General features: G+C 43.0%; 6 protein-coding genes across 7 annotated transcripts; 3 read left to right on the forward strand and 3 right to left on the reverse strand.

The window, feature by feature from the left end:
* Positions 1 to 3,732: 3,732 nt before the first annotated feature.
* On the reverse strand, positions 3,733 to 9,360 carry LOC131266974 (serine/threonine-protein kinase tricornered). The gene is made up of 5 exons (XM_058269684.1): positions 9,149 to 9,360; positions 7,253 to 7,906; positions 6,543 to 7,180; positions 5,729 to 5,892; positions 3,733 to 5,637 (listed from the first exon to the last, which is right to left on the reverse strand). The coding sequence occupies exons 2-5, from the start codon at positions 7,715 to 7,717 to the stop codon at positions 5,528 to 5,530; spliced, it is 1,377 nt and encodes a 458-aa protein (XP_058125667.1). The 5' UTR covers positions 7,718 to 7,906; positions 9,149 to 9,360; the 3' UTR covers positions 3,733 to 5,527.
* A 323-nt stretch (positions 9,361 to 9,683) lies between these two features.
* On the forward strand, positions 9,684 to 10,726 carry LOC131263645 (transcription initiation factor TFIID subunit 11). The gene is made up of 2 exons (XM_058265877.1): positions 9,684 to 10,157; positions 10,252 to 10,726. Exons 1-2 carry the CDS (start codon positions 9,850 to 9,852, stop codon positions 10,571 to 10,573), a joined length of 630 nt encoding a protein of 209 aa, XP_058121860.1. The 5' UTR covers positions 9,684 to 9,849; the 3' UTR covers positions 10,574 to 10,726.
* Positions 10,727 to 11,246: 520 nt separating this feature from the next.
* LOC131262710 (small nuclear ribonucleoprotein-associated protein B) lies at positions 11,247 to 12,329 on the forward strand. The gene is made up of 2 exons (XM_058264771.1): positions 11,247 to 11,399; positions 11,547 to 12,329. Exons 1-2 carry the CDS (start codon positions 11,397 to 11,399, stop codon positions 12,156 to 12,158), a joined length of 615 nt encoding a protein of 204 aa, XP_058120754.1. The 5' UTR covers positions 11,247 to 11,396; the 3' UTR covers positions 12,159 to 12,329.
* Positions 12,312 to 13,162, reverse strand: LOC131262711 (calcium and integrin-binding family member 2-like). The gene is made up of 4 exons (XM_058264772.1): positions 12,977 to 13,162; positions 12,754 to 12,901; positions 12,576 to 12,685; positions 12,312 to 12,506 (listed from the first exon to the last, which is right to left on the reverse strand). Exons 1-4 carry the CDS (start codon positions 13,160 to 13,162, stop codon positions 12,396 to 12,398), a joined length of 555 nt encoding a protein of 184 aa, XP_058120755.1. The 3' UTR covers positions 12,312 to 12,395.
* Positions 13,163 to 13,345: 183 nt separating this feature from the next.
* Positions 13,346 to 15,091, reverse strand: LOC131262916 (WD repeat-containing protein 89). The gene is made up of 5 exons (XM_058265013.1): positions 14,941 to 15,091; positions 14,497 to 14,880; positions 13,883 to 14,429; positions 13,712 to 13,817; positions 13,346 to 13,552 (listed from the first exon to the last, which is right to left on the reverse strand). The coding sequence occupies exons 1-5, from the start codon at positions 14,948 to 14,950 to the stop codon at positions 13,412 to 13,414; spliced, it is 1,188 nt and encodes a 395-aa protein (XP_058120996.1). The 5' UTR covers positions 14,951 to 15,091; the 3' UTR covers positions 13,346 to 13,411.
* A 30-nt stretch (positions 15,092 to 15,121) lies between these two features.
* Positions 15,122 to 19,009, forward strand: LOC131262915 (uncharacterized). 2 transcript variants are annotated; one of them, XR_009178239.1, is made up of 5 exons: positions 15,122 to 15,451; positions 15,522 to 15,891; positions 15,958 to 16,421; positions 16,489 to 18,321; positions 18,836 to 19,009. XR_009178239.1 is itself a non-coding variant. In XM_058265012.1 (4 exons), the coding sequence occupies exons 1-4, from the start codon at positions 15,209 to 15,211 to the stop codon at positions 18,043 to 18,045; spliced, it is 2,634 nt and encodes an 877-aa protein (XP_058120995.1). In that variant the 5' UTR covers positions 15,122 to 15,208; the 3' UTR covers positions 18,046 to 18,812. The 2 variants fall into 2 exon arrangements, 1 of the variants encoding a protein (XP_058120995.1); XM_058265012.1 differs by lacking the exon at positions 18,836 to 19,009 and having other exon boundaries at positions 16,489 to 18,812.
* The last annotated feature ends 94 nt before the right edge of the window (positions 19,010 to 19,103 follow it).

Genomic DNA, 19,103 nt, shown 5'->3' on the forward strand with positions numbered 1-19,103 from the left:
TAGGTTGTAAAATTACGTAGTTTAAATATTTTATAACGCAGATATTCGACATTTGCACGACGTTCAATTTAATTCAACTTGTTAGACTAACATCAACATTTCCGGATTTTTTTTAAATTATATTTTACAAATTGTAAAATAAATATGCCAAAAAGGTTGTAAAACAACACCCCCAGTATGCACATCAGAAAAGATAACTGATTTGTGTACAAATTACAAATTAATTCCACCTACTTATCGTCTGCTATGTTCTTCTGCTGGCAACACAACAAAGCCCTTTTACCATTAAACTGCCTCTATCCAACATGTTGGCACATTTACGCTGACTCGCAAACACTCGACCCTCCAAGACGGAGACAAATTGGCGGTTTGCAAAGGGGACACAAATCGTGCCGTCTTTGCATAACAAAAAACGATGGGAAGCAATATCGTTGGGCAGGGCAGTTCATTACAAGCATGTGAGCTCGCACAAGCAATAGTGCACAAGAGCTTTTTTTCTCTTTCAAAGAAATAACATCCGTGGCCCTGTTACCCCGTCCGGAAAGACGCACAACAATCGGTGCCTTTTTCTTCCAGGCTTTATGCGAATGAAAAGCGACTGCTTATCCACACGATTTGACCTTCCGCAGCATCAGAAGCAGAAGAAACGGCATCAGAAATCGCGAAATGCAGTTGGCTCGACAATGGCGAGGGCAGTAGGGACACGCAGCGCATAGGGGAGACCATCTGGGGACCACCTTATTTTCCATATGGTTAGAAACTTTATTCTCCCACAACGGCACAACGATGCTAACGATGTTAATGATTATTAATGATGGTAAGGTCTCGGTGGTGGAAAACTCCAACAAACTTATTTCGTGCCTTGGAGGAAATTGAAAATAACAGGAAAAATGGTCGCTAATGGAAAACTTTCCTCAACGCTTCCAGGGTACAATCACCTCCGAGTGAAAAATGCACTTTCAACATGATGGAACAAATAACATGGATAAAAAACGCGTGCAGAGGATCAGGTTCACATTACACCAATTTCTTGTGCAACTTGTTGAAGCAAGACGATAAAAAGTTCCATTAAAGGTATTTAATGCACAAATAAACATTACTCATTGGAGACACACACGCACTCGCTGACAAACACACTAGCAAAAAGATAAAATTTGAATCGAGGAAAATTACTCTCGCCAGGAGAGTTTCCCTTCTGACTCTTTATTCAGAGGATGGTCAGGATTCGTAATGGGGGGCGTAATGTTGGTTCATTAACTGTCGCTTTCACAACCAACTCGTGGCATGGAAAATCAATTTCTTGAACTTGATTTTAGTAAAAGTTACCTTGAAAATGCTTCTAACAATAATGTTTCCTACTACTATTACCGAAGTTGTTCACCCGTCCCATACGGGAGCTGAAGGTAATTTAGGAAAGGAAAATAAACGAATTGGCGTGGAAACTTCGTCGAAATGGTCCCCCGTGGGCATAACTTTCGTACAACAGGTCACCGTATGCTTCCTCTCCCTGATTCCCGTTCCACCGTTTGTTGCTTTCGGAAGCTGATATCCAAACACACGCAATGTGCTACGACTCCAGTTAGCCGCACGCACACGGGGAGCAGCAGTAAACCTACTTGCCTTTACTGTTGGGAGCACTTCCAGCGAACAATTAATCACTTTTTCGCGTTTTCCGCAGCCAGCTGGAAGCCCTCGACGCAGCTGTACCGGAACCGATCTGTGTGCCAGTCGGAAACTGTGTGACGGGTTTTCCCGTGATGATGATTTTGGTGGCGAACGCTTTTCACCTTTACTCTCGCTCTGTGTCGCCCTTTCTCTCTCACTCTCCTGCTCACTTCGGCACCGTTTTTCTGTCTTTCTTGGCGTGGCAAAACCGCGAAACGGGCTCCGTGCTCGATCGCGAATAACAGAACCTTCCAGTAGCGGAAAACGTACCGTAACCCGATGCCGCACGCGACACACTGACCGAAGCGCGTTCCAAAATACACTGCCGTGGAGCATCCGCGAGTTGTAAGCGGCTCGGTGGGGTTGTTTTCTGTGGGGTGCTTCGATGAGGGTGGAAAGCTCGTGAGAGACTCGCGAAACTCGGGGCGATTTGGGGAGATAAACTGGGAGAAAGAGCACAAGATAGAGAGAAAGAGCACGGAAAAGCTCGGAAGCTTATGGTAAAGGCTGGATTACGCCAAGTTGTAACATACAAGAAGAAAAATGAAACACAACTCCATTCAAGTTAACAGAACTTAGCTCGGGGTTTACTAAATTGAAAATTGTATCAGCTGTGGGAGAAAAAGGAAAATCATATGGATTTACATTTTTAAATTGACTACTACTCGTTCAAGGAAAGCTTTCAACTGCACGCCCACCTTTCGGTGTGATACAGAACTCAAATCTACTTATTTCAACTAACTCAAGCTATCGTTGATGATATCATAAAGATGAACCGTCACATTTCCTGTTCCTCCGCCGTGGCTTATCTTCCCAGTCTCTCGCAGTATCAACAACGTTGAGCGAGCCATCACGTTAACTCTTAAATGGAACATGCCTTTTTTAACAACGACGAATATCTGAAACATTATAAATTTTAATTTAAGTTGAATAAATTGTATAAACATATTCAAATGTTACATATTAGAAAAGGTTAGTCAATAAACATACAATAATATAATCCGTATGGATTATTTTATCAACTAAATGAGTAAACGATTGCATGCAAACCTGTTATTTGTTCCCAATTATTTAAATTATTTAAATAGTGTATAACTTTTTTAAAAAAGGGAATGGACATATTTTGTATAATACTTCTATTACTAAAAATTCCAACAACTCTCCTGTAACGGTTGCATTTCACCTGTTGGACATGACTGGTGACGTCTCATTAAAAAGGTTGCCCCAATATTTCCCCCAACGATATTATTTTATCTATCAATATGAATAAAATGATATTATATTTTTCAGCTATAGTTTAGTTAAATATGATTAAATATGAATATGAAATATGATCTACAACTATAGCTTATCTGTGTGATGTATAATTGTTAACAAATCAGGTTATCATTTCCAACATTGTCGCAGATTGTTTCATTGCATTACTGCAGGTTTGTTATCTTTATCTACCAGTCTACCGTGCAGTTTGAATTGCTAAGCAAGTCACTCATTACATTCTAACGAACCACAGAAAGATATGGCGATTTAGAGGGTATGAGGCAAGATTTTTACTTCGGGAGTATAATCGCTCAAATCACAATTTCACTTGAAAGGAGTATAATTTTGTTATAAATTTAAAGCAAAATCTTTTTTATAATTCTACATACGATCTGAAAAGAGAGAAAAAGTTAATCAGGTAAATTAAGTCTCATTGTGAAGTACCCAAACAAAAAAATTGAGAGAACACGATGTTGTAAGAGTTTGAAGCGCATTTGTTTGGATTTATTACCGGTCATGTAAGGGTGGCAAAAAAAAGAACGGGCCAACTTAGCAGAATTAACATCTATATCTCAAACGAGGCGCACAATGATAGAGGTGGTAATGCATGTCGGACACTATTTACAAAACGGTATACGGTTTGTTGTCTTCGGGCCGCAACAGTAAAGCTTAACCGTTGTCTCGCTTTCAGTAAACTACTACACTCCGAGTTTAAACCATAGGATAGAATGAAAATCAACATTCGGTTTCCCTAGCAAGTACGTTCTATTGCGGGAGGGGTCATTGCAACACTAGCTTCAATGCATCATATATGGTTGTTATTAAGACACCATGCCGTTTTATTATCATTATTATATCATCTGCGTGCAGGCGCGAGCCTCTTAGAAGAACATTTCTAACTCCTGTCGCTGTCGACACGCTGTCATTTTTTGTGAACGAATAATAATAATAAAAAAAAACAATGCAATACAATACAATACATCATCATACTTCATAATAGTCTAATTAATACTATCGGCTCCTGGCATATCATCGTATGCCGCAGTGTTTCTCGTGTTCGAGTAGGAAAGGGGAAACAACCTAGACACTCTGATAAAGGTTAGATTTTTTTAAAGGAAAATTGTCAAAGTATTGTTAAAATCATTTCATGAAAAAAATATTGTGTTGGCATTGAGATTGGATTGAAAAAATTGTTACTTCTATTCAACTGTGCCTCGCTACACAACTTAAATAGTCTGAGGAAATTCGAACTGAGGATGTTTTAGTAGTGTTTGTACACTTTTAACGGTTTTTTGCTGCCTCAAACTAGCGATTTGTTTGCTTTTATTAATTATTTTGTCGATCCTATCACTCTTTCAAACGCATGCTACTCCCGTCCCTCCGGTCCTTAACTTTTGTAAGCCACTTTTCTTCATCTTTTTCATCTAAAAAACAAACAAATATAATAACTTAACGAAAGGAAATCCACCTACCGACCTAGGACTTTCCGAAACAGTTCTCCTAAATGCTGAAATGAAGCTACCATATCCTGCTCTCGCTTCCCCTAGATCCCTGTTTCCTCTTTGCTCTTTCTCTGGACGGTCCCTTGCTGCCGCTCACCGATTCCCGTTCGTTGGCGAAAGTGAACCTAAATATTAATGCGTATGTGTTTTTTTGCCTCTTTCTAAGTTTAACTAATACATAAGAAACTAACAAGCCTAATAGAGTACTTGGTACATGAGGAAGAACAAATAAACCTATAAAGCAAGAGGCTACGAGTTGGCAAAAATGAACGAGAAGAACAACCCTTTGTGAAAGGAAATCCTTTTTTGGTTTGTTGTTTTACTTCTTTTGACACCCCAAAAAAAATCTTCCTGCTTTCAACGGATGGTCAAATTTGTTCGGTTTGCTATACGAAGGGGGAGGCTGTGACGTAGGGATGATCCCTGCGTTGCTGTTCCTGTCACAAATTTGTCTTCTCCCACAAAGCTTACGTCGTCGTGCAAAGCTTGATTTTAGCCGCTGCCGATTTCAGAACGTTCTATATTTTATTATCTTTGTATCTATTTACTTATATGGATCTATCCATGCTTCTCTATTTCACATTATGTTAAAGGATTTTTGTTTTGTTTAGTTTTTATTGCACACAGCAACCAGTCCATTGCTACTCTCATTCAGAATTACCTCTGTTACCGATTCGGGGTGTTTGTTTTGCCGTTCGGTTGCTCGTTTCTGGGCTGATACTCCGGTTCTCAGTCGACAATTTTTGTTTTGCTAATGCTGACGTATCTCTTCCTAGCGGTATGCAGGCAATTGATGATGCCTGCCTAACTGATCTTCATAAGAACAACCATCGGTCAGGGGAGACGTGGTGTCATAGTGGGTAAGAAACCGAGGACAAGGAGCGACAACATGTTTGAAATCGACCTAAAGTTATCGCTGGCAACGCAGCGTGGTCACTATATAGACATTAGGGGTAGTAGCAACCAGTCTTGCAAGCCCCCAAATCGATCACGGTGGTGCCCGCTGCTCCTGGCCACTGCCTGTGATACTTGCTTTCCTTTCGCTAATCCCGTTTCTTTTCGCTCGCACTAATATAGATCTGTTTCTATCGCACGCTCACAGCTCACTTTTTCGTCGGTGTACCGCGCTGGGTAAGGCTTTCGAACCTCCGGAAGGTGTAGTTGATGAAGACCCAATCCTTAAGCACTTCCCCTTCCGGCTGTGGATGTGCAGCTGTGTGAGTGTGTATGGGGGGGAAGAAAAAGAAATAAAAACACTAAGCCTTCTTGGAGACACACGATAGTAGTCCGCGGATCACACTTACGTATCTCTAGTGCCACGTCCGGGAAATCGTCAAAGTTCGATGTGTCATCGATGGAACGCACCTCCACGGGAATCGCTGCCGGTCGCTCTCGTATGTGCTCCCAGTCGACCCCGCGGAAGAATTGCACTAGCTTCAGATCCTCAATTCCACGCTGCGAACCGAGTCTATAAGGCAAGTAATATAATTATTGTTTTTTTTTATCGTAACTAGTACATTCGACGAGCAGTTGCTAAAAGCTAGTTAATATTCTCTGAATAAGAACAATATGATAATAAATCAGCAATATAAATCTTCAGAACTAGATTCCTGAATCTGAATGTCTCTTTGCTTCGTTTTGGAGATGCTTGAATCTTTTAATGAGAGATTCATGAATCCCAGGCATTCATTAATGTTAAAATAACAGAAAAGTAGAGCCCAAAAAAGCACAAAAAAGCGAGGAGAGTCCCCCTCCCTTTTGGTGAAAAATTCATATTAATGAATCTCACCTAAATATTCATAAGGCACAACACTACTGAAAAAGTCCGAAAATTTCTAAAAAAAATAAGCCCCAAAGCTTTAAGCCCACGCCAAAAGATAGTCAATGAGTATACTAAAAAGTAGCCATTTACGGAAATAACAATCCTTTAAAATGATGAATTTGTAGCATTTGTAAAAGAGCAGCCGAAAAATCGCTAAAAAGCATTCTGGCAACATTCCAAACTAATGGACACTAGTGTTGATTAATGAATGCTTTTTATCACCGAATTGAACAATAGCACAAATCGCTTAATTTAAAACATCTCAGCAAGAAAAACAATCTTTATCATATTCATACCTTCTTTCAGCTTCACAGCAAAACTTCACTATCGTATCACGTGCCTCCTCCGAGATGGGCGTCTCGGGCGGGAAGATGAGTGTCTCCCGCCAGTTCATCACTTTTCGGTACGTATCCTGCGGGTTGTCCGAGCAGAACGGTGGATAGCCCATCAGCATCTCGTACATGATTACACCGAGCGACCACCAGTCACAGGCCGGACCGTAGCCCGTCTGCAAGAACACCTCCGGTGCTATGTAGTCCGGTGTGCCCACCGTACTGTACGCCAGCGCCCGCCGATTGCGCTTCCAGCTTTCGGCCCTTCGCTTCGAGTCCATCGGGCTAGCGCACGTGCCGATGAAGTCGGACGGTTTCGCCTGCGACAGATCGCGATAGAAGTCGGTACGGTGTGACTTCTTCAGACCGGTACAGAGGCCAAAGTCGGACAGCTTCAGGTGGCCGCGCGCATCGAGCAGTAGGTTGTCTGGCTTGATATCGCGATGGATGAAACCGAGACGATGGATCGAATCGATCGCTAGGGCCGTCTCGACGATATAGAACTGTGTGCACTCCTCTGACAGGGTGTCCTTTTTCATTAGCAACGTCATCATGTCGCCGCCAGGCAGGAATTCCATAATCAAATACAAATTTACCGAGTCCTGTGGAAAGCGATCGTATCACTAAAGTGCATTCAAAAAATATACCACCCCATTACCATTACCAAAACCCACCTGAAAACTGTAGTACATCTTCACCACCCACTGATGGTCCGCCTCGACCAGCACGTCTCGCTCCGCCCGCACATGGGCCACCTGTTCCTTCTCGAGCATGTCCGCCTTTCGCAGCACCTTCATCGCGTACACGTGACCGGTGTCCTTCTTCTGCACCAACCGCACCTCGCCGAACGCACCGCGACCGATCACCTTCAGTGCCTCAAAGTCCTCTACCCCCAGGCGGGACCGTTTCAGGCGCAGAAACTCTGTTTCCTTCTGGGCATGCTGCATGCGCTTCTCCTGGCGCTGCGACTCGGAGAGCGTTTCATCCTTCAGCGACGCCTCCAGCTTCGCCTGCCGCTGTTTCCTCTCGCCGTGCTGTGTGATCAGGTTGCTGTAGTAGTTCTCCAGTGTGACTTTCGCCTTCGTCGCCTTATCGAGCGTATGATCGCTGAAGCGAACCGTGTTATCAGTCGCTGTCATGATGGGCGCCACTATCTATGATGTAGCCGACCGCTTGTTCCTGTTCGATTTTGATGGTGATATTGGTGCGGGAGGTGGGGCTTCCCTTGCGTTTCCGGGAAAGGGGATGTGGACTGTCCGCTGCTACCGTACTTTACTTGTTCTGCTGCACCGGAAGACTGGCACTATATCTTCACTACCGCAGACAGCCTACAAAGGTACGAGGAACGAGACGTATAATTAGATCAAGCTGATGTTGTTGTCTGGTGTTAGACCGTCAGCATTGTGTCTGGTACGTTACATTTGCCAAAAAAGGGAAGGATTGTTTTCATATCTAAAAAGTCCACGGAGAGCTTAGATCTATAAACATGCGTTTCTTGTGTATCAGCAGTGGTTCTTCAATTCCACCTTCGTTTGTCACCGTTTCCTATGATCGGTTGTCTATTTCGAAAAAGTGGAAAAAAAACTCTTTGTGATTTACAGCGCATACTAACGATGGCGAACGGTAAACCCGCTTCGCAAGTAGAAGCAAAACATAAAGAACGTAACAATAACCCTACTTGCATGTACAGTGTTTCGATCTTTTTTTTCATAATTCTCAGCGCGCCCGTTGCCCTCCCCGTTCTTGGTGTGGCTTGCATCTCCTCCGTATGGTGCCACCTAGTGAAGCGGAAAAGCTTCGCACTAGGTAGACCACATTACATTGGCTGAATCAGCGCTGGGAAGGTGGAATCAAGAAGAATCTACTGTACACAGCAGTAAAAGGGGTTAGAAAGAGGTCAACGAGTCTGGAGTGGCACTCGCTCGGCGAAATACGACGACCACAAGCGTCACCTTCCACAAGAGGAGCGAAAAAACAGTACTGATTTTCTCATGGAAGGTGGGTGAGGAATATTTTTATGTAACGGCAAAGGAAAAACGACAAAACTGCATCATCATATGCAAAAGGGCTCACTGCTTCGCGGGGAGAAGGGTTGCAATGTGGCTTCTCTCCTCGGTCATGTTTTCCACCTCCTCCCCTGAGCCCTGTAAATATTGTCAAGTGCGACCTTCGAAACTTTCGTCAATACTGCAAACAAGCATACTCCCCCTTCGCCACCAAGGCTACCCCGTTTCCACCGTTGGCGCACACAACATCACGAAACGATTCGGATCGAGGCTGGTGACAACATACGCACTTGAAGCAAAATAAATAATCAACGCAAACATCACGTCACGCAAAAGTGAAAGAATTACTTCCACCAAATCCCGCACTCATCACTCCCTGTGCGGAATCTTCACGGTACACGGAAACACACTTTTGCGCGAGCCATGTTCTTCTAGTATTATTATTATGCAAGAACCTTTTCCCGCAGTAGAAAGAGGAGGCATTTTTCCACCAGGTATCCTCTTCCCCCAACGATTTTTATTACACATGAAAATGTGGGCTGATTAACACGGATTCTCTTTCACCTTTCGATTCTGCACTGTACTCGACTGGCGCAGCTTCGATGTTTGCCCCCAGAGCTACGCGAATATCCAGCATGAACTGCCGATGCTTTAGAAGGCGATGATGGTTAACGCAACCAGCGAGCAGCACAACACAGCACCACTTCCCTAACGGGATCGCGCGACGATAATTCGGTTTTGGTTCTGAGAGAAAAGTATTTACGTACGCGCTGAAATTTCTTTGTAAATTGTGCCTCCAATGCACGGTCGTAACAGAGGGTTGTGCAATTTGTGACGACCCGCGTATGCTAGCGCAGCACTACTGACGTCATACTACAGCTGCAAGAAAGAGAACCCTATGTTAAGTGTACGAAAAAACATTACCTCCCATTAAAACGACTTCCTATTGTGAACTGTCAGCGAAGAAAAGGTTGTTGAACAGCTGTGCATTTTTGGAGTAAAATATTGAAACTGTTCAAACTTGGATTTTATCCTTTGTCTATTCTTGGCAACATAGATATATTTTAAACAAAATGCGAAGTGATAGCAATTATAAGCAAATGTATGAAATAAAAAGGGTTCATCGATCGGGGACTACCGTGCTGTAGTAATCTTGGAAAATAAGTTTGTCAAACAGCTCGTAAACAAAACGTAAACAAACAAACTCGTTTTGCGCGATTCTATCGTCTTGTAGTGCGTCCTGCATTCAGTTCGAATTTACTACAATGGAAAACATTCTGGAACCCAGCAGCTCCGACGATAATATGCCGCCGGATAACAAGAAAGATCTTCAGTCGCTGCTTTCATCGGAGGATGATTTATTCGAGCCACCCTCTACCAGCAGGCAGGATTCTTCGGGCAACGAAGGTCCGTCGAATCGTGCCCTCAAAACGGAATTCGAGGATATTATAATGCCTGAAATGGGGCATGATAACACCGTGGTCGTCAAAGAACAAAAGGAACGAGACCGCGAGAAGCGTAAGGAAAGCAAGAGCAAACGCGAACTTGAAGAAGAAGAACGTGAAAAAATGCAGTAAGCAATCAGCGGTCAACTGCAACGACTGCAGCATTCGACTACTGGTTGTACAGAGAGTAATTTTTTTTTATTCTTTCCCGTGTCTTTTCAGGGTCCTTGTATCAAACTTTACCGAAGAACAGCTTGACCGGTACGAGATGTACCGTCGAGCTGCATTTCCCAAGGCTGCCGTTAAAAGACTGATGCAAACAATTACCGGCTGCTCCGTGTCGCAGAATGTAGTCATCGCGATGTCTGGTATAGCGAAGGTGTTTGTAGGAGAAGTAGTTGAAGAGGCACTGGATATGATGGAACGATCTGGGGAAACTGGTGCAATCCAGCCTAAGTATTTGAGGGAAGCAGTTCGTCAGCTGCGAAACAAGGGCCAAATTCCTAATGGTCGAGGACACAAACAGTTTTTCAAACTGAACTAGTAGTATAGGATTCTAATCAACCCAACTTATATGTATGTAGGAATGTTAGTCTGGTTTGGTTCAATGTATGACCATGATATCTCTTAATTTTGTCATGAAAAGTAAGTCAGATGAATTTTCAAAAGAAAAATAAAAAGTGGAGGACAATGTGCAAAATGCGACCGTCTCAGCTCTTCGTTGTTACCTTCTCTCTAGTAACCTTCCATGTTCTCTTTTCCTAGACCGCCATTACTTTCAACTGTCATAAAGCGATCGAAACGTCAAAACTAAACGCTCATTCTACCCAACGTTCGATTTGAGTAAATTTAAATCAATTACATTGTCTCTAGATCGACTAGTTATGTGACTAATTCGACTCAAATCATTGTGAGTCGATTCAAACAGTTTAGGATCAAGTCAGAATCGAATCAAATCGAGTCCCAAACAAATCAAAACAGATTCGAGTCCTAAACAAATCAAATCAGATTAGAATCCCAAACAAATCAAAACAGATTCGAGTCCCAAACAAATCAAATCTTTAGAATCCGTCAAAAGGGATTCGAATCTTTAGAATCCGTCAAAAGGGATTCGAATCTTTAGAATCCGTCAAATGGGATTCGAATCTTTAGAATCCCTCTAGGGATCGAATCTTCGAATCTTCCGAGTCCCGATTCTGCCAACACTAATCGAAACGTCAAAACTAAACGCTCACAATTTGATGCGGTTTGAGAAGTTTTTGTTTCTCCAGGTAAAATTCAACATTCATCATTAAATCGGGTTAAAAGGCGTCAAAAACATCTATAGTTCTCTTCCGTGTGTGCTCAGGCACTAATTTTTTGCCAAAATGGTAAGTATATCGCTCCTTAAAAGCGCCAATACAACCAACAACAAGCGGCATCCTCTGGGCAATGCCAGGTTATGGCGTCTTCGTCAAAATGGATACGCCGAAGACTATTTTTAATGGAATACCGGAACATTTTCTTATTCTTCCCAGACGATCGGCAAAAATAATAAAATGATTCAGCTCCTGAACTACAGGGTGCGAATCGTTTTGCAAGACTCACGTACTTTCATCGGAACATTCAAGGCCTTCGACAAACACATGAACCTCATCCTGGGAGATTGCGAAGAGTTCAGAAAGATCAAACCGAAAAATACCAAACTGCCAGAGCGAGAGGAAAAGCGTGTCCTGGGTTTCGTGTTGTTACGTGGCGGGAACATTGTGTCGCTGACCATTGAAGGTCCCCCGCCACCGGAAGAGGGTCTTCCGCGAGTACCGATTCCGGGTGGTGCCGGTGGTCCAGGCATGGGACGTGTGACGGGTCGAGGCATGCCCGCCAACATTGCCGGTGTTCCGGCTGGGCTGCAGGGACCGGTACGCGGTGTTGGTGGTCCTTCGCAGCAGCATATGGCACCGGTCGGTCGGGGTCAGCAAGTGTCCGCCCCACCACAGATGCGTCCAATGATTCCGGGAGGTCCTCCGCCAGGTATGATGCCAGGCGCTGGTCTCAATCCAATGGCAGGGATGGGCCGGGGAGCTCCACCACCGATGCGAGGTCCGCCACCCGGTATGATGCGCGGTGGTCCTCCGCCTAGACCATACTAAGCGCTTCATTGCCCGCATACAAAAACTAGAATTTAGCGTCTTTCCCAACATTACAAACAAAATTGCGGAACCTCTGATTATCCTCAAAAATGTAACTCTTCTACATTGTGTATTGATGTAAGGAATAAAGCGAATACATTTCTTAAGCGAAAATATTTACTTCACAGTTTTAACTGTAATTTTTATACAAGTTTTATTTTAATATTAACCAGCCTTTTTCGCAATTTTATGTTTCTCTCAGATACGACACGAAAATGTTTGATGGAATTCCGGCATTTTGCTCATAGCGTGCACAAACTCTATCTCTGCTATATTACCATTATTTTGAAGATCTATTTCCTTAAGAAGCTGCAAGAAATACCGCGACGTGAAGTAAATTTTCTCGTTGCGTAAATATTTAGTGTCTAAAAGTCTTACCAAATCCGCGATATTCTGTTTTTCATTGTCTTCAAGTGATTCGTGCTTCGTTAACCGGTCGCACAGCATCAGAATGTCCTCTTTTGTTATTAAATTATCGTTATCAAAATCTAGCAGAACAACATTTTAAGTGTTAAAAAATCAAAAATGGCATACTCACGAAAGAAAAACTACCCACCGTAGAGTTGAAATGCCCACGTTGCTTTAACCGCTAGAGGACATTTGTCGGAAAGTACGCTGAACAAATCAAGGAGATCTTCGAAGGAAAATCGATCATCGTTTTCCGAAGAAAACACATACAACAAGCGATCGCGAAAAGGATTGTGCTAGAAGAGAGGTAATAAAATGCACAAATTTATCACCTTTTTTAAGATATTGCGAGCTTTTGGCTTATGGCTTACCTTTAATTGTGGAAACAAATCGACCACATCTGGCTCGGGGAACCGTTTCGTAAAGGAAAAATCCCGTGCTCCGTCTAGAGCGAGACATTTCTGCAAAATGTATATTATTTCTGACTTGTTCAAATACGTTAGCTCAACGTATTCTTCAAGCTGCTCGTTGGTTATAATGCTGGTTTTGCTACCCATGACAAACACAAGACTATCGGGGCAGTCGAATTTCTTCTGCCTACGTTTGGAAGCAATCGAATCAATTAGGATCAATCAGTTATGACAAACACAAGCACGATAGAAACACCCAAATCAGACTAGATCAATTTACAGACAACGACCAATGATCGAACATATATAAACCGTTTAAAATACAATTTTAGTAACTTTTTTATTGTTTCTTTATGTCGTTGTTTTCAGTTTTTACCCGTAGTATTCAAAACGATGCTAGTACGGTTTAGCGCGGTGACTAACGTGTAACTTTTGCTTCATACTTTTGCTCGCGCTATTGATGCTCGGTTCCGGTCCGTTCTGACAATTCCATAGCGTTATCAAGCCGCTTTCGCCCGTGGCAATCAGATACTGAGCCTATAGTTTGATGGGAGGAAAAACCATTAAAAAAGATACATACAGATAAGCAACCCAATGATAAGGATGGGGGCGTTCAAGTGGCCGACCAATGAATGGTAGGTATAGAGGTACTTAAACAAGATCAAACACAAAAAAGCAGACATCGATATTACATACCTGGTCATTGTAAACACTTGCGCGAACTATCTGCCTGTTGCCGCTGAACGATCGATCCGGCAGGAGACATTTGTTATCGTATCTCAGCGTTCGAAGACATTCAGAGCTGAAAAATAGAATTTTTTCGTCTATGTTATATTGTAGCTTTTATTTAATACACCTAGCACATACCCTTTGTTATAGTTTGACCCACAAAGAACAAAGAAGCTCCCATTGCCATAATTATGCGTCCCAACAACATTGCAATCGATCGCCGACGTACGACGCATGGCTTGGGTAATTCTTTCTCGATCAAACATGGCCACACTGTCCTGACTTTCTACATCGTACAAATGTAGATCGTTGGTCGTCGTAATGCAGGCCACCAGATCTCGACCGGTAGGATCTTTATGCCAGTTGATGGAGTCGATCGATGTTTCCACATTGAAGCAATACTCCATCGCATCGTCCTCGGTTGGTTTCGAAATATCGAACACATTGATAAGTCCGTCAACGCTTGCACTTGCAAAGCGATCTGGATTGGTCGGATGAAACCGCACATTTGTGATGTCGTCACTGTGACACTCCCAATAGCAGCCGAGGTTCTTGCGTTCCCGCACATCGAAGAAAAGCAAAAAACTATCTCCATTTTTCTGCACTTCAGTCGACGCACACAGCACCCGATCGTTCTGGTTGATATCACATGAGGTCATGCTTTTCTTCAATCCCTCCGAAGTATCTGGACGCAGAAAAAAAAGTAAGCCATTAAAATACTCATTCCAAATCACTCGATCGAATAAAGATACCTTCGAAACGGTGCACCTCCTTTCCGGATCGTACATCGTACATAAGAATGTCCCCTCCTTCCGTACAGCAGATAAGGCTGTTGGAATCGGAGTTGAAAAATCGAACACCACGAATCCTACTTTTGTACTGGCCGAGTGTTCCATTAGCAAGAGCTAGTTCACCGGTGTCACGCACGTGATACAATTGCAATTCCTTGCGAGACAATCCCACGGCTAGTGAGCTAGAATCGTTTGACTGCGAAAGGTGTAGGCCACAGGTGCGTTTCAGCGATGCAGCTACTTCGGAACTGGCCGATATATTGTGCTGAAACAAAACTATCAGTTCTTTACTGCTACAAGAATCGGCGTCCGGAACCGGGGACTCTTCGTCGGAACTTTCCGCATCTGGAAATGAACGATATCAGATTGATTATAGGTCAAGATTACCTGCAATGTAAAGCATACCGTCAAACATGTTTTACAGATCAAATGTAAGTTAAACAAACGATACGACGAACGTGGTGCACGAGGGATCTTCAAAAACAACATAAACACACGTGGAAAACAAACCGGCATTTTGACAGTTCCAAATGTAGCACGTGAAATACTGCCTTTTGAGCGGGAATTTGCCAGTTTGTTGATGCCAGTGTAATGTTTACTTCGATCCCGCCGGACAACGAACGACTGTTCAAATGAAATTGTACGGATTTGCTAATGTTATACGAAGCAAACCATGAGTCAAGCAAAAGTGGTTGTGAACGACGCAACAGATCTACTCTTAGTCGGAGATGCTGTAAAAGATGTGCCACTGAAAGAAATAACACAAGCCGTACTGAAGGGACTCTGCCAGCAGGAGAGCGATATTGGTTTGTACGAGTGTCTGTTTACAAAAGTTATCCCTCATTTTGAACCGAAGGAATTTGAAGCGGAAGTATCTTGCATCGTCCTACCGGAATTGGTCGCCTTGCTGGAAAAGGTTCGTTCATTTGCTTGCGGTATATTTCATTGATCTAACATCTAACACTTGTTCGTACCATTTCCAACAGATTCAGCACGAGCTGCAAACGAACGCTCTGCGGTACTTTTTTGTGGAAAATCTTACAATATTGCTCCGTCTGGCAGATGTTCTGCAGAAACTTATCGAATACCTCGTAGAACAAACGGAGCGTTGCCAGTTGTTTCACACTCTGGTGGTTTTTCCTGAATATTTACTACGATGCTACACGATCGTACGACAAAACTATGCGACGATGGCCAAGGAATCGGACGTGCTGGAAGTGATGAAAACGCTGTATGTAGAATGCAAGAAAATACTCATGGCATTTCTGGACCTTCTTTGTCCCCGGGATGTCACCTCCCGGATAAGTTATTTTCGTGCGATGGAAAGGGACGAAGAGTATGCTTGTTTGGAAAAAGGTAAGGTACTACCAAATTGAGAAATGCGCAATGTTTTTGACGATTGTATGTTTTTCCTCTTCTTAGTGTGCACCTTACTGGCCAGCGTTGGTAATGAGATTACCCCAATTGATTCACTGCTGGCCAGCGATGTCTGGAAGGCGATCGTCAAGCTGTCGACCGAGCACGCCGGACAATTGTTTACCGGAAATAGAACCGAGTGGTTGACACAAATCATCATTACGTTGAACACCGGAATCGATCAATCGTTCAATGAAATTAGAATGAAAAATGACCCATCCAAGCAGGTCACAATTTCTCTTAAATTAAATGCATTTTTTCTGCGGGTTATGCTGAAATTTTTATCCCTGTTGAAGCCGCATGCGACTCCAGAAGTTTTCCGACCAATAATAGCAACACTACTGCATGTTAAAACCAGCTTGAGACCAGGAGTGATGTGCAGTGAATTAACAGCGGGAATCGATCAATATTTGCATATTGGATACATGGCGATTGTTGAAAGTTCACTCCGTTCCGAACCTTTCGCAAAGGTAAGAAAAAAAAACGAATAGAGTCCTGATCATATTTTGTAACTTTTTCGTTTCTGCTCATGAATAGGAATTTTGTAACCACGAATGTAAGACAACTGAAGACATATACTCGTACTACAGTTTACTGATGCACATCGTCGGTCAAATCGTTTCAAACGCAAACGATCGGAATCTGGTGGCGATCTACGGCTACCGACATAATCTCCTCGCATACGTATGTACCCTTCTGAAACGTTCCGATTCCTTGCTCCTTCATAACGCCTCCCTGTATAAGCAACTACTCACAAATTGCTCGGGGTTAATTCTGATTGCCGCGCGGTTGAAAAATCGTGACGCTCAGAAAACAATCGAAGAGTCGTTAGTACGCATGGTGCTACAAGAGCACTATTACACGGGTTTGCTAGGTATCGACCTGTGGTCGGTGTTCGTTCGTTACCATTCCACGCAGCTGCTGTTCGGTTACTTTTTGTTTTGGAAGAAAATCAATGATCATCGACCGATCTTCCACACACGCCCGGAACAAATCTTTCCGGCCCAACTCCTTCGCAATCTTTGGGTCTTTTTACCCGCCACACAAAAGGCTAAAATCATCGACAAGTACCCAGTGTCCGATCTGGCAAATGACCGTCTATGGGCGATAGTTGACCTATCGGGGGATATCGATAAAATGCGCCAGAATCGGTTTGTAGAATCCGTGGAAAAGCGTTTGGTTAGTGGTATGAATGCACTGCGGCAACGTCCCAGTGTTGAAGGCTTTTATGAAACGCTAACACTTATCTCGATTGGAAACAACACGCCCAGATTGAGTGGCGTAGCAAAAGAAGCGAAACATGGATTGTGGAATACGATTTTGGAATCGAGTGAAATTTGGAGCACTTCAACGGCATGCAGTTTTTTCGCTTGTCTTTTGACTAGGGAAACGATACCTCATAGCATATTACGGTCGAGTGAAGGGATAGACATTTCGGATACACCCGTCTTCGTGAAGTATATCTCCTTAAAACTGATAGAAAAAGCTAATCCTAATACCAACCTTCCTACGTATGTTGGTTCGCTTCTCAGTGACAATTGTCCGTTGATCGCAGCCGTTGCATTTGATGTACTGCAAAAACTTATTGACAAGCAAAACCTCGCCGTTAAGCAGTTTCTTACAAAATCGCCCCACATAGGAACGCAACTTTCTGTGATGCAAACCAATCCTGCGTCGAAAACATTCCCAAATCTCTCGGAAAAATGTGAGTTTAGATTTTCGGTACACCACCGTTGCCGATCGTTGCTCGTACCGGCCAAATCCGACGCTTGTGGTGATATCACAATGATCATCAACAGTAAAATAGATGAACTATTTCCCGACACCATCGACGACGATGGCGACGATGACAGTATGTGCGATGTGGATATTGGTATGTTAAGTGATAATGTATCGGAGGCAAAAAAGCGTAAAATTGAGGACAAAGAAAGGAATGCCATCGAATCACCGACAACCATCTCCCGGTGCCTTGGTGAGCTGGAAGTTCAAGGGAATGTATTGGAAAATTTGGTGCAATCACAAGAGTTAGAGGGACCATCGAAAGCGAGGTTGAGAAGAATTATCTCTATATTGAATACGGTGTTGGATAGTTGACAGTGATAGGATAGACAACAAAATATATTGTTAATATGTGTGTTTTTAAAAGATGAGTATATTTTGTTGTAAGGAATTTACAATTAAGATATAGATTTTAAATGCTCGTTAGTTTATGTTTGCGATTTACAAAAAACTACACGGGAATAGCAACTACAAGGTGGAATCGCATATGAATTCGTTAATTTAAGGATTTTCGATTAATCGTAGTCACTTTTCAATCATTTGCGTAAATGGCAAGAAATGATCGATAAAATCAGAACAAACGTCCCTTATGTGGGGGTGCCCATGGTGCAGCGGTAGCGCGAGGAAACATCACACCACAGGTGTGGGAACGAATCTCGAGTCTGGCACCCTCCGGTTGTTGTGTCTTATGTTACATTAAAAAAAGTATTTTATTATCTATAAATTAACGATTAGACAATTACACTTTAAAACGGGTTGCGCGTGAAGGATGGACAAATACGGTACGGACGAATACGGTACGGACGAGGCAGCTCCCGGGAGACGATACGCGTCCTCTCGCTAGGCCGGTCGGGAAGCGAAGCGGCCATCCTGTTATTCACCTCGTCCGCTATCGGATACCGATAGCGGCGAGTGGAAGGATGGCTGCGTGCGTTGCAGCTTCCAGTGGATGATGAAGCTGGGTCTCCACAACACCGGTATTACGAACGGCTGACCACCACCGATCTATAATATTACCATCTTTCGGTCACACAAACTCTCTTCGGTGACAGGCCTTGTCCCACTAGGGAATGTCGTGCCACATATAAAAAAAAACATCCCTTAGTCGCTCAGCTCAATTTTAGATTCTTTCGATTCATTCACTCATATTTCGGCGATCGTTTGTTTTCAACTATCGTTAAATTCAAACATTCCTTATGCGATTCCATCTTCGGTTACATAGAACAGAGATTGTCAGCTCAAACATTCAACATATCTTTACTAATCAAGTTTGTTGAATATATGGTGTAGAATACATATTTTCAAATAGTAGTGCATAATTACTTTTCCCTAGTTTACTAAAACACAGTCCGAAGCTAATACGGTATTAAAAA

The sequence above is a fragment of the Anopheles coustani genome, chromosome 2 (assembly GCF_943734705.1).
Source record: "Anopheles coustani chromosome 2, idAnoCousDA_361_x.2, whole genome shotgun sequence".
In the NCBI taxonomy this organism is placed as follows: Eukaryota; Metazoa; Arthropoda; class Insecta; order Diptera; family Culicidae; genus Anopheles; species Anopheles coustani.